Genomic DNA, 12,868 nt, shown 5'->3' with positions numbered 1-12,868 from the left:
AGCACCAGCACCTGGGGTTGTGCAAAGCTGGTGGGTTACAGCAGCTTTCCCTGCACAGGGCTGCCAAGGGGGCTGAGGGCCCCAGAGACTGGAACACCCCCTCCAGGACCGGGGCAGTGTCCCTCTGTGCCAATCCTTGACAGTCTGAAGGAGCAGGGACACCTTTCATCCCTTCAAATGGAGCAAGAACAGGCTTGGTGCCAGCTGCTCCAGGCCAGTGGGTTTGGGGTTTGCCCCATCCCCTTCTCGTGGTTGTCTGCAATGCTGGAGGGGTCTCGGCTCTGTGCCAGGAGGTGGGAGCCAGGCTCTGGGTGCCAGGGAGGAGGGCAAAGGCAGCAGCTCCCTTGGGAAGCGTTTGCAACAGTTCCCCTCCTCACATGCTCTTACAGCAGCACCCCTGAGTGCCAAGTAGTGCAAGGGGCTGAGTGTCTTGTGTGTCCCCCCCACAAAGATGACACAAGATGCAGCTGAATTCAGGAAAACTTTATTTAAATAAATATATTTACAGAGCAGCAGCTATTCCAGAGCAGATCTGGCCCCGCTCAGCCAGCGGAGTGCAAGGAGAGATTATGGTGGGCACCGCCCCAGGCATTGACCTAGTGGGATGGGGGACAGGACACCCAGCCCTCACTGCAGCATCTTCCTGCGGGGCAGGGCTGGGAGGCTGGAGGGCAGGGCTGGGAGGCTGCGGGGCAGGAGGTTGGGCAGTGCCAGGCTATTCTCCCCTTCCTTCTGCTCCTCGGTGGCATCCAGGAGCTGCTGCATGTAGCAGGAGGTGCCGAGCAGGGCATGGCCTGTGGCCTGCATGGTGAACAGTGTCCAGCGCAGAGCTTCCCTGGGCAGGGAGAAAGGGAGTGAGCGAGTGTCCCTCCTGGCACCCCACGGAGCAGGGTGGGCAGTGTCCCCACTTCCAGAGCCATCCCAGCCCCACAACACTCACTTCATGAGGCGCCGGGCACCGTAGCACTGCAGGTCGTAGGACACGCTGTAGGTGCCATAGAGGGTGGCTTTGACGTTGAGGCAGCCTGGGTCCCTCGGGTGGGTCTTGTACAAGTCAAAGGTGACACAGGCAACATCGATCTTCCGAGGGGGCTTGCGGGACAGGCCCAGCTGGTAGCCAGGAGTCTGGGGAGAATGGGGCCACGATCACCCAGTGTTACACCACCCTCCCAGTCCCACCTCCCCACCGATCACAGCATGGGATAGAGAGACTCAGCTGGGGGCCAGGAGCCTTGGGGAGAGCAGGTCACACCCAGTGGCACCCCACCCTGCCACTCCCACCTCACCAAGCATCCCACCTGATCCCAGCGTGGGATAGACAGGACAAACTAGCCTCCCGCTCTCCTTTCCCAGGGGTCCACTCACCTTGGGGGCAGCCCAGCTCTGCCCCTTGCTCAGGGCCATCAGCACCGTGCCCTCCTCCAGCGTCCGGAAGAACGACTCTGTCTCCACCACAGTTCCATCCTCATCCAGCACCAGCGAGATGGGACCCGGCATGGCCAAGGCACTCTGAGCCTGCAGGGGGCCTGGGGGTGAGCAGGGCTGGGGGCAGCCAGCCCACCTCCCACCTGGGACAGACAGACCCTGGACAGACAGACCCCCAGCTCACCTGCTTGACCAGCTCAGCAAGGCTCGAGGCCATGATACCCTTGCGCAGGCTCCGGTCCCAGTTGCACACACGGAAGGGCCGGGGCGGCGGGGCCGGGCTTGCCAGGAGCTGCTGGGTCATGGAGGCACTTGCTGAGACACATCTGGGGAGGGATACAGGGATTGCAGTGTCCTGAGTTCCATCACTGTCTCCCGGCACCCCAGGACTCCATGGGGAGCAGCACTCGGGGAGTAAAGGGGTGCCAAAGCAGGGAGGGCTGTGGTGTCCCCAGTCCTGGGAACAGTGGCTCCATGGGACTTACCTGGAGACGGGGGCAGCCAGGCGCTGGCTCAGGGATTTGGCATAATCCATCTTTGCCAGGAGCACGGAGCAGCCTGTGGGGAGGAAGAATTCAGCCCTGGGCAAGGGTGGTCCTGTCCACTCCAGGAGACCTCTTCCCACCAACACCTCTCACTCCTCTCTGCTCCAGAAGACCTTCCCAGTGGCACTTCCTGTGCTCAGCTCTGGTCCCGCAGCCTTTACAGGGGCTGTTCCTGCCCTTTGGCCGGCGGTGCCCGCCCGGACAGAGTCCCCTGCCAGCACAACTCTTGCGCAAAGGGACACGCGGCGCCCTGAGTCAGCACTGGAGCAAAGGTGAGACACCAGCACTGGGATGTGTTTACACCCCAGGGTCTTCAGCAGGGACAGCCAGGGCATTGGGAGTCAGAGACACCCCTGGGAGCACCCCCAACCCTGCAGACCAAGAGATGTATCCAGCCAGGCGCCTGCTGGGGGGCTCCAGCCAGGGCCCTCATAAGGGGGTCCAACGGACCTGGACCTGGACCGTCCCCGTCCCCGTCCCCGTCCCCGTCCCTCACCTGCAGCACAAATCAACACCTCTCTTCCCGGATCACCCCCCATCCCTCCCACCTCACCTTATATACCTGTCACAGACACTCCTCCCACCCGGCCACTCCCCTCCTGCCTCAGCCAATCCCCTCTGGGCGCCCTCAGGGGCCAGTGTGTCACTGCTGGGGCGGTGAGGAGGGATCGGAACTGGTGCCCCTGCGAGCCTCCTCCCAGGGCCCCCACTGAGCCCCTCCCAGTGTCCCCAGTGAGTTCCCTCCCAGTACACACATTCGCGTGGGCACACCATGCGTGCATCCATGTTCATACATGTCCCTGCACATGGCTGTCCCCAGGTACACCCGTGTTCTACCCATGTGCATCCCCTCCAGATGTGCAGGGGTGTGTCCACAGATGTGGGTGTGTGTGCACCCACGGACATCCGTACAGCCACGTGTGCCCCCCCTGTGTGGATGTGTGTGTGCACCCACGCACCTCTCTGCCCCTCCATGTGCATGCGTGTGTGCCCATGAACGTTTGCACACACACGCCTGCACTTGGACGTGCACCCACACACGCCTGTGCACGCACATGTGCCTCCCTCCCTATGTGAACATGCGTGTGTGCACCCATGTACATCTGTACATGTACGTGTGCCGCTCCCTGTGTGCACGTGTGGGCACCCGGGCACCTTTCTGTCCCTCCGCGTGCCTGTGTGCCCATGCACAGCTGTGCACATGTATGTGCACCTCCTGCACGTCCGTGCACACACGTGTGCCCCCTCCCCGCGTGCACGAGTGCGCACCCACGCACACCCCGCGTGCGCACCCATAAGCATCTATGCCCCTCCAAGTGCATCTGTGTGCACCCACGAATGTCCGCGCACACGTATGTGCACCCGTATGCGCACGTGTGTGTGCGTGTTCGCGCATCCCTGCACGCCTGTACAGCCACATGTGTGCATCCCTCCTCTGTGCACGTGTGCGCGCTCCCGAGCACCTGAATAGCCGCGTCTGCCCCTCGCTCCCTGCGCGCTCACGCACATCTCTGCCCCTCCAAGCGCCCGCGTGCGCGCCCCCGCACGTCCGTGCGCGCCCCCTGCGTCCCCCCCCCGACCTTACCGTGCGCGGCCCCTTTAAGGCGCGGCCCCCGTAAAGTCGCGCGCGCGCGCCTCCCCGCCCTTCCCCTCCCGCCTTCCCCCCCCCCCAACCGGCGCCGGGCCCGTCGCGCACGGATGACGTCACGCCATGGCTGCCCTGCGCCGCCGCGAGTAGAGGCCGCTCCACCGCCCGCCCCGCGCCGCCCCCCCTGCCCCGCCGGCCCCGCCGCCCCCGCACCGCCCCTGCCAGGCCCCGCTCCGCACACGGACCCCCTGGATCCCGCCCGCCGGTGAGACCTCACCCGCGCCGCCGCGGCCTAGCGCCGGGCACGGGGGGGCGGGCCTGGGCACCGCGGGGGGGGGGGGGCGCGGGGCGGGGGCGGCCCCGGCGGGACGGAGGGGGGAGAGGGGGCGGCCACGGAGGGGGACCGGGGTAGGGGGGCGCCCCTGGAGAAAGGGGGTCTAGGAGGGGCGGGGGGAGTCCGGAGGGAATTTGGGGGGGAGGGGTGACCAGTGGATCCCCCTCATTCCTTTGGGATGGTGAATGGGAAGGGGCGCCCCCCGCTTTGAGGGGAGCTGTGGTTTGGGATGGGTGTTGTGGCAGAGCCCCGGGGGGGCTGGGGCGAGGGGTGGGTGACTCCTGGTGGGGGGTCAGACCCCGGGGGTCCGGACGGCTCTGACTGTTCTACCTCCCCAGGCAGGTGGGAACAGGGAAAGCTCCAGCAGCCCCGGCGCAGGGGGCACAGTAGAAGGACCCCCGGCCTGGCAGGAGGCCCTGTGAGGTGAGGGGGGGCCGGGTTGGGGAGACAAAGTGGGGAACCCACAACAGCACCAGCTGCAAGTGAGGAGCAGTTCTGAAATGGATTTGGGAGCTTGGGGTCTGTTCTGAGATGGGTTTGGGGGTCCCTCACCTGAGAGGTCAGTCCTGAGGTTATTTTGGGGCTCCATCACCCATGGAGTCAGTTCTAAAGTTATTTTGGGGCTCCATCACCCATGGGGTCAGTTCTGAAGTGAGTTGTCTCTTCCCAGAGCAGTAGCAAGAGCAGCACCTCCAAGGTGGGAATTCTTTCCCCTGGCCTTCCAAAGGTTTGCCTGCACTCAGGAAAAGGGTCCCAGTCTAACCCGGACAACTCTTGGCCAAACTGCTGATCCTGTTTCTGAGTACAACTAGCCTTTTCAGTGGGATTATCCCCAAATCCTGTAGGACACAGGTATAACCATGCTGGCTTTCTCTTTCCCTGAGGCACTGATAACTCAAAATGAGCATTTGATGCAGGAAGGAGCAATAGGAAAATCAGTTACGCTGTGAAAACAAACTCCAGCTGCTTTTCCCTTCGTGTTTCCGAGTCTGCCTGACACAAAGCCACGGGTAACATTCCACACTGGAGCTCTCCAGCTCTTCTGTAAAACTCAGCTCCCGCTAACAGTTCTCTGAAGTTAATACTAAAAGGCAGCTCAGTTTTCTGCATTAAAAGCTTCCCTGGCAGCTGCTGAGTTTCCTGTGCATCCTCTAAGTTGGAGCTCCCTCAGGATGGCAGAGAAATGCATGTTTTGGTTAATTAACCCTGTTGACAATCTGAGTTTCCATCAAGACAGGACTGGCTTTGCTCTTGTTCTAGGGAAGTGTTTCATGTTGCTCCATTCCTGGATCCTGAGGCACTTCATTCCCTTCTCCTCCTGTTGTCGCTGCTCTTCCATATTTTTCCCTGTGGTGGTTCCTGCCCTTTGTTTCTGCTTTGCCTCAGTTTTCCCAGGTCTTTGTTCCCTAAATCTTTTGTGCTGCCTTTCTTTCCTCACCTGTCCTGTCAGCACATTCCCATTCACTCTCCTGACCTCCCTCGTTTTTCCTGGCTGAACTTAGACCCTGCTCCAGAACATTTCCATTTTGCATCAGCTATTTCACTGTTAGAAAGGTGGTTTTATCCTTTTATCCCAAAGATTTCAGCCTGAAGCAAAGAGCTTCCTCACTTCTTTCCTTTCCATCCATCCTGTGACCCCCCCCAGGGCTGTGAGGTCACTGCTGGAAGAGACAGAAGTTGGGAATGCACTTGGTTCTTGCCATATTCCTGAAAATTTGTAGGATTTAAGGCTGCAACTAGTGGCACTGTCAAGCTCCAGGTTTTTATAGGTACTTGGTGCCTTCCTGCTCCACCAGAGGTGCTGGAACCATCAGTTCCTGTATTATATCCAGGGTGTATTGGGTAAAAAATTATGGGAAAAGCTTTTTATTCACTATATAAAGGCTCAGCTATGGAGGGAGGAATTTAATGAATGGAAATAATGCTTCCCAGGAGTACTTTTTTCTTAGTGGCTGTTCCAAATCCCTCATAACTCACAGCTTTATCCTTTAGGTGCTGCCATCCCTTCCATACTGGTTCCAGTTCACCTGCTCCCAGTTTAGCACCTGCAGCAGCAGGTCAGTTAGTTGTACACAAAGCTTAAATTTGGCTTAATTGGAGAAGCTGCTCAAACTTTTAATGAGATTTAACTGAAACCAGAACAGCACAGAGCAATAAGGAGCAGGATTTGAGCCTCCTGCCAGCACCAGGCAGCATTGAGAGCCACAAATCCAGAAGGAAAAGACCCCCAGGATCATCCATTCCAAACCTGCAGTGCCTTAGTGTCCAAGGTGTAAGTCTAAAACCCGTTGAAATTTCTTCCTTCTAATTTTGCACCTTTTGGTGCTGTTTAATTAACAGGAGTGAAAGAGTTGGGCCTGATCTTGCAACAAGAGCTGCTCAGAATTCCAGCTCTGACTCCTGCTTTTGGCCTTGGACAAATCAACTGACAGAAGTGAAAGGTTAAAAATATTATTTAAAATGTATCCTGGGATTAACTTTCAATATTGAAGTGGAGTTTTAAAAAGCAACTTAAGTGACAAAGGGCTTTTCTCTCACTGCCTTTTGAGCCATGTCAAAGGCTTCTTAAACTCACTGCTGTGCTTTAACTTAAAAAATCTTGGATATCATTAAACTTTGGAAAAAATGTGTTATAAAGGAACTGAAGTAGATGAATTTAAATTTCTGTAGCATCTCTTTAATTTTCTCCTCCCCTTTTTAGGGTGGAAATCTGTAGTTTTAAATATTTCCAGTAGAACTGTGAGACTTTAGTGGGAAGAAATTGGACATTTCCATGGTGCATCCAGGTCCTTGCAGATGAGGATAGGCAGTAGAAAGAGCATCTCTGTTCCACCTTGTGCAAGCCATGAAACACTGATCAATTAAGGAGCAATTAATGCTTCATTCCCTAATTTGAATTATTCCAGAGCTCAGACTCTGGAACTTTGGCTCTGTCTCTTTAGTTGTGTAATTAAAAGCTTCTCTTTCCCGACTCAAAAACAAGAGGATGAAGCCCCAGGTCTCTTGTTGTTCTCCACTTTATATTTTGGAACCCAGCACTGGCAGGGACACAGAGACTGACTGGGGGCTCAAGAATCCAGAGGGAACAGCTGGAGGGACAGTCTTGCTCTACCTGTGGGAACAGCAAGTGCCATCTGGCTCCCACCAGGGAGGATGGTGGGGAATTTTAGCTGCCAAATCCTCAGTTTCTTCCCTGAGAACGTGTGACCTGCTTTGAAGAGGCTTTCAGCTCACTGAGCCTTGTACAAGTGATTCCAGAGACAGGAAAAGACACTTTTGGGGCTGAAAATGCACCTTATTATTGCACATGCTCCAAAACCTCACCATGGAAAGGCTGGAAATACGAGGGTTTTGTGAGCCTGGATGAAATTCCCAGTGCCCTGTGCTGATCCAGGCAGCTTCAAACATGCAGGAAAGGAATACTTGACACACTTTGAGCAAATGAAGCCAGTTTTGTACCAGAGAGGGTTGTGCAGCTGGAACCAGAGGCACCTTTGCCTGAATTTTAAAGATTTTAAAAGATAAAAGGCTGCTCTTGAGAAGTAGTATTAAATCCCCGGTTCTTGCCTAAGCTACAAGTCAGATGATCTTATCTGTGGGTCAGAAGTTAATTTTTTGCTTTTATAACTGGTTTTGAAGAAAGGAAGAAACTGGTTTGGTTTTAAGGCGCAAAAAAATCCAAGTTTATGATGGGGGTGAAGTCTGGGAGTTTCTGCTCTGCCACTTAAGTCAGTGTTGCTTGATTTAAAATATTTCTGTGTAGTCATTTTTCGTGGTTTTTTATGATATTTGTCTTTATGTGTAAGTAAAGGAGAAGCAGAAAGCAATAAAAGAGTCACAAAGGAACAAAAAACCGAAACAATTCTCCCCCCCAAAACCTCAAAAACAACAGTTCAGGATTCCAGAGATTTGAGATGAATTCTGATTTCCAGATTAAGAAAAAACACCTCAGAAAAACCTTTCATGATTTCAGAAATTTGAGATAAATTTTGACTTGCAGATTGAAAAACCACCTCAGAAAAACTTTCCAGGGTTACAGAGATTTGGAATAAGATGTGATTTGCAGATTATTCTGAGACAGCACTTGGGACATGTGCTTAAAACTGGAATTAAACTTGCTGTCCTGTTCCATCATTAGTCAGGCAGTTTTCCTTTGAATTCCTATCTCCCACGTTTTTTTCCTGCTACTGATTTTACCTTTAAACATCTTGGCTTTGCCTTGCGGCAGGTACAGATTGAAGCCAGAATTTGGCTCGTTGGTTTTAGAGAATCTTTTCCTGCAACTTGGAGCAACAACCTCTGGAGACTGGCTGAGCTCTCCTTAAAATAATTTGGAATAAGAGGTGATGGAGGAAATTTAAATGCAGAGAGAGGCACCAGGGAGGTTGTAAATCCTGTTGTCAAAGGGAAACTTGCTGTGAATCCAGGGAAATACATCTCAAAAGACCCCACTGCCTGGATTTTGTGAAACCTTTTCTCTTAGACCATCATTTATTGTGTTTCTTATCATTTCTGCTGATGGAAATTAATAGGAAATTATTACAACTGATGGATGCTCTGGGTTTTCATAAGAGCTTTAATGACTGCTGTGGAGGTGAATATTTTATCCTCATCCTTGACCTGGTGGGCAGAACATATTTGTTTCCCCCCATCCCTCTGAAGGTCTTGATGTCAAACACAAAAAGGCATTTGCTTCACTTAAATGCTTTTTTGTTTTGGTGCTGCTTATTTGCAAGAAATCAGAGAACAAATTTCCTGATTCCATGTGCCCCTGACAGCTTTGATATTTCTGGTGGCCCCTCTGGGCTGACCTTCATGTTCACACAAAGTAACTTCTCAGGCACTTGGGCAGTTAAAATCCCTGCTCTAAACTCGCTCTGGAAGCCAATAACAATTTGTCTGAGGATTTATGAACTCGACATCAAGCTTTGTGTGCTCACTAAGGGTATAATTTGCTTCAAATACGTCCTGTTGAACTGCTTGAGCCTCTGGCACCAGGAGGGAACTGATGCCTTTAATTTGGCTTTGAATTTTTCAGGAAATCAAAACTTGTGAGCAAGAACCAATTTCAGATGTGCAGAGAAACAAGAGGAGCTGGTAGGAAGCTCAAAATGAGACTTTTCTGCTTCTCTGGGCCTTGTTGATATTGAGATCATCACTGTGTTAATCAGTTAGTTGATTGATATCTGTGCAGCTTTGAGGGCTTGAGTAGAGCATAGTTAGATACTGGTCTGGTGGAATGTGTCCCTGCCCATGGCAAGGGGCGGAACCAGATGAGCTTAAAGGTCCCTTCCAGTCCCATTCTGTGAAATCCCAACCCCAAGCTCCATGGTTGTATGCGAAGGGTAGCACACTCCATGCTGGGACAGTATTGGAATCAGTTCTTTGTGCAATTTGAAGTGTGTTTCCTTCATGAAGATGCTATGAGAAACCATGTTCATAAATTTATGGAATCCCGGAACGAAAGGGACCTTAAGGCTTATCTGGTTCCACCCCCTGCCATGGACAAGGACACCTTCCACTATCCCAGGTTGCTCCAAGCCCATCCAACCTGGCCTGGAATTCTTCTAGGGATGGGACAGCCACAGCTTCTCTGAACAACCTGTGCTAGGGCCCCATCCAGCCTGGCTTTTCAGGAATTCAAACAACCTTTTCCTTCTTTAGGAGGTAAAACACTGGAGTACAAGTCCTTCAAGTTGAGCCTGCCTTGATTTCCCAGTCTTTCCCCATAACCAGAGTTGTTTTCTCCCCTGCAGACCTTTGGGTACTGATGGACGTTTCCGACAGCCCTGAGCGAAACCCCTGCTCTCCTGAGGAAGAGGACCAGCAGCTTTCCGATGAGGAAGTCCTAAAGGAGAGTGGCTCAGACCGGGAACTCGATGGAGAGGGGGGACAAGGCAGTGTCCTGGGCGAGGAGGAGGATCCAGGCAGGGGACTGAGCCGCAGGGAGGAGGAGAACCATTCGGATGAGGAGGATCGGTTGAGTGAGGCCAAGTCTCAGGAATCCGACACCAACGAGCAGAGTGTGGAGCTGAAGAGCCCCCGGCCCCGGAAAGGAGAGGAAGAAGACAGGACAAATGACCTCGGAGATGAAGCGTCCTCGGTCACCCGGGAGCTGGATGAGCATGAGCTGGACTATGATGAGGAAGTGCCCGAGGAAGCCAGTGCCGCTGCTCCGGAGGAGGATGGGGAGAAAGCTGCTGGGGAGGATGATGAGGAAGAGGAGAAAGGAGATGATGCAGCTGAAGATGAGAAAAAATCCAGCGGCAAAAGTGACGATGAAAAGGATGGCCAGGATTCCCTCAAGGAGAAGAAAAAAGAAGAAGATGATGGAGAAATTGATGATGGAGAAATTGATGTAAGTAGGAAGTGGGCAGAGTCCTGCAGGGAGAGACCTGTGCTCATGTTCCAGAGCTGTGTGGCTCCCAGATTGCAATTCCTTCCTCCTGTGACAGGAATATCCGTGTTAGCTGTGTCCCAGGTGTGCCAGGAACACCCTTTTCCCTGGAGGTAAGACCACTCCATGGACTGAGCCCTGGTCCATGTGCTGTCCCAAAGCTTTGTGCCAATTATTGTCAGAGACATCCCAAAAGAGCATTGTTACCTTTGGATATGAAAGGGCTCCAGTGCTTTAAGAAACTGTTCCACCTCAGCTCCCAGAGGACTTGGGAATGATGCTGCCAGCAACTCCCTGAACCAGGGATTAGGTGTCCATGAGCTGCCTCATCAGTTTAGATTTGATGCTGTGGAGTGGCTGTGGTGCTCAGCTCTTCAAGTGTGTGTGGGAGACCCCTGAGCCTGAACTGTTTGTTGGGATCTAGCAGCATCTGGATGTGTGAAAGAGGAATGGAAGGTGCTGGGCTTTCTGGAAAACACCTAACATGTGGTTCAGGAATGTGTTCAGGGATGTGCAGTCCTGTTTCACAGCCCTGAACAAATACAACTATTCAAAAAAATCAAAAATGGGGTTTAATTGCCGTGGGAATTAGGGAAAATACCATCTATATCCATGTTTGTCTTCAGGTGGGAAACTCTGCAGTGCAGCAGTTGTTTAATGCAGCTTAATACCAATTTCCCTCTTGCAGGCAGATGAAAACAGCACTAAGTGATTCCAGCAGTAAAAACCCTCCTTTGGGCTCCTGGTCTGAAATTCAGTCTGAATTCCAGACTTCTCAACTGAAGAGAGTAGATGGTGTGTCCTTCAGTCCCCATTCCTGTGCATCTGACCTGGCCACATGCTTGGGGAGCTCATTGAGCCTCAGTGGAGAGACCCTTCTCCCTCTTTATTGAAGAACCATATTTGGGGTATTTTTTACTCTTAATGGTGCTTTGACAAGTTTAGTTGCTTTAAAAAATGGTGGAATTTTCCTTCATCCTGTCCATTCTGGCAGGTGATTTTGTTAAACATGTGCTTTCCAAAGGTTTTTTGTGTTTCTGATTGAGTTAGAAGGAATTCCAGTGCGTTGTGGGGTGAAAAAAAATTTCTGGAGTACTGAGTCCATGGTTGCTCCTTGATTAAAATATGAATGCTGTCCTTTAGAGTCCAGGGCATTCCTGGGAACACTGTCCTTACAAAGCACAAGATGAATCTGTACCCTGGTTTTCATACATTAACTCATAACAGCATTCCCAGCTGCCTGATTCCAAGGAGACCTCACAGGAATAAATACTTCCCTTTTGTTCAAGACTTCACACAGTTCTTTTGAAAGCAGCAGAGTGGAGCTGGTTATTCCATTCATGGATCACTGAATGCCATGCCCAGCTTTGGGGATCTCTGCATTTTATTCTGCTTTCAGACTCCTGGTGTGGAGGGAGGGGAATATTAATGCAAATTTTAATTGGAATATAAGTGTGGGCTTTTAAATCCATTGCTGTTCAGGAGAGCTCTCCCTGTTTGGCCCTCAGGAATGCAGTAGGAGAAGCTGTTAACCCGCCTCTCTGTCAATCCTTCGTTTATCTACAGCCAGGTGATGGGTTTTTCCTCCTTTCCAACTGCTGAATTTATCAAAGTAGGGAATTTTCCTCATCTTTTCCGCACAGAAAACTGCTGTCGCTCTGATTGCCAGGCACAGGCAAGGCCCATCCAGATTCTCCCTCTCCAGATGTGTTTCAAGTGCTGGAAACAGAGAAATGGAAGCAGAGGGAGGGAAGATCTGGGTGTCTTTTATCCTAAAAACGTGATTTCCTTTCCTGATGACCTCTGACAGCTCTCTGGTCATTTATACCTTTGCCTTCTGCATCACCAGCTCCTTTTGGCTTTCCAGGTGCAGCCTAGTAAAGCTGGGAAAGATTGTTTTTTTTCCCTGGAGAACAAAGGCAAAGGCTGGTGCTTTAAAGTTCCAGTAACTTCTAGAGGTGTTTTGTTATTTCACGCTCGTTCCCTGCGGTTCTTAATCTTGGAGCAACCTCCAGCTCCCAGAATTTCTTTCTGGGGCTGCTGTGCCTGGGGATGACGCAGAGTTTGTTTGAGCTGGTTCACAACTCCTGTGTGGAGCTGAGGAGTGGAAGGGAAGGTGTCAAGTATGTGCTGGAGAGGACTGGAAAAATATGCGTGACTTATCCTGAAAAGCTTGTGTGCAAAATTGACACTTGAGAGGGACTTTGAACAAGGGTATGGAGTGATAGAACAAGGGGGAATGGCTTTAACTGAAAGAAGAGAGATTTATATTGGATTTTAGGAAGGAATCCTTTCCTATGAGGGTGGGGAGGCCCTGGCACAGGTTGCCCAGAGAAGCTGTGGCTGCCCCATCCCTGAAGTGTCCAAGGCCAGGTTGGACAGGGCTTGGAGCAACCTGGTCTAGTGAAAGGTGTGCCTACCCATGGCAAGGGGTGGAATGGGATGAGCTTTAAGGTCCCTTCATCTCAAACCATTCCATGATTCTAGGATTATCACTCAGTATTATGGGGAAGCATCTTAATTTTATAATTAATTTATTGTAACAGCAGTTATCCTTCAGAATTTGGGGTATAGATGGA

General features: G+C 52.1%; 2 protein-coding genes across 10 annotated transcripts in view; one reads left to right on the top strand and one right to left on the bottom strand.

Moving 5' to 3' along the window:
* Positions 1 to 468: 468 nt before the first annotated feature.
* CIDEC (cell death inducing DFFA like effector c) lies at positions 469 to 3,452 on the bottom strand. 2 transcript variants are annotated; one of them, XM_027685226.1, is made up of 6 exons: positions 3,434 to 3,452; positions 1,911 to 1,983; positions 1,610 to 1,751; positions 1,366 to 1,515; positions 941 to 1,125; positions 469 to 835 (listed from the first exon to the last, which is right to left on the bottom strand). In XM_027685226.1, exons 2-6 carry the CDS (start codon positions 1,958 to 1,960, stop codon positions 628 to 630), a joined length of 735 nt encoding a protein of 244 aa, XP_027541027.1. In that variant the 5' UTR covers positions 1,961 to 1,983; positions 3,434 to 3,452; the 3' UTR covers positions 469 to 627. The 2 variants fall into 2 exon arrangements, with proteins under 2 accessions (XP_027541027.1, XP_027541028.1); XM_027685227.1 differs by lacking the exon at positions 3,434 to 3,452 and adding an exon at positions 2,467 to 2,523.
* Positions 3,453 to 3,748: 296 nt separating this feature from the next.
* Positions 3,749 to 12,868, top strand: part of ZC3H18 (zinc finger CCCH-type containing 18) — a 46,140-nt gene continuing 37,020 nt past the window's right edge. For 7 of the 8 annotated variants that reach the window (XM_027685107.1, XM_027685104.1, XM_027685109.1 and 4 more), the window contains exons 1-3: positions 3,749 to 3,823; positions 4,231 to 4,315; positions 9,649 to 10,250. In XM_027685107.1, the coding sequence (XP_027540908.1) occupies positions 9,663 to 10,250 (588 nt within the window). In that variant the 5' untranslated portion in view covers positions 3,749 to 3,823; positions 4,231 to 4,315; positions 9,649 to 9,662. The remainder of the gene's footprint in view (positions 3,824 to 4,230; positions 4,316 to 9,648; positions 10,251 to 12,868) is intronic. The other variant, XM_027685103.1, reaches the window with a different exon arrangement.

This window comes from Neopelma chrysocephalum, unplaced genomic scaffold (assembly GCF_003984885.1).
Source record: "Neopelma chrysocephalum unplaced genomic scaffold, ASM398488v2 Primary Assembly neopelma1_68, whole genome shotgun sequence".
NCBI lineage: Eukaryota > Metazoa > Chordata > Aves > Passeriformes > Pipridae > Neopelma > Neopelma chrysocephalum.
The sequence above is the reverse complement of the archived record's forward strand: the minus strand, read 5'-3'. Positions and strand labels throughout refer to the sequence as shown.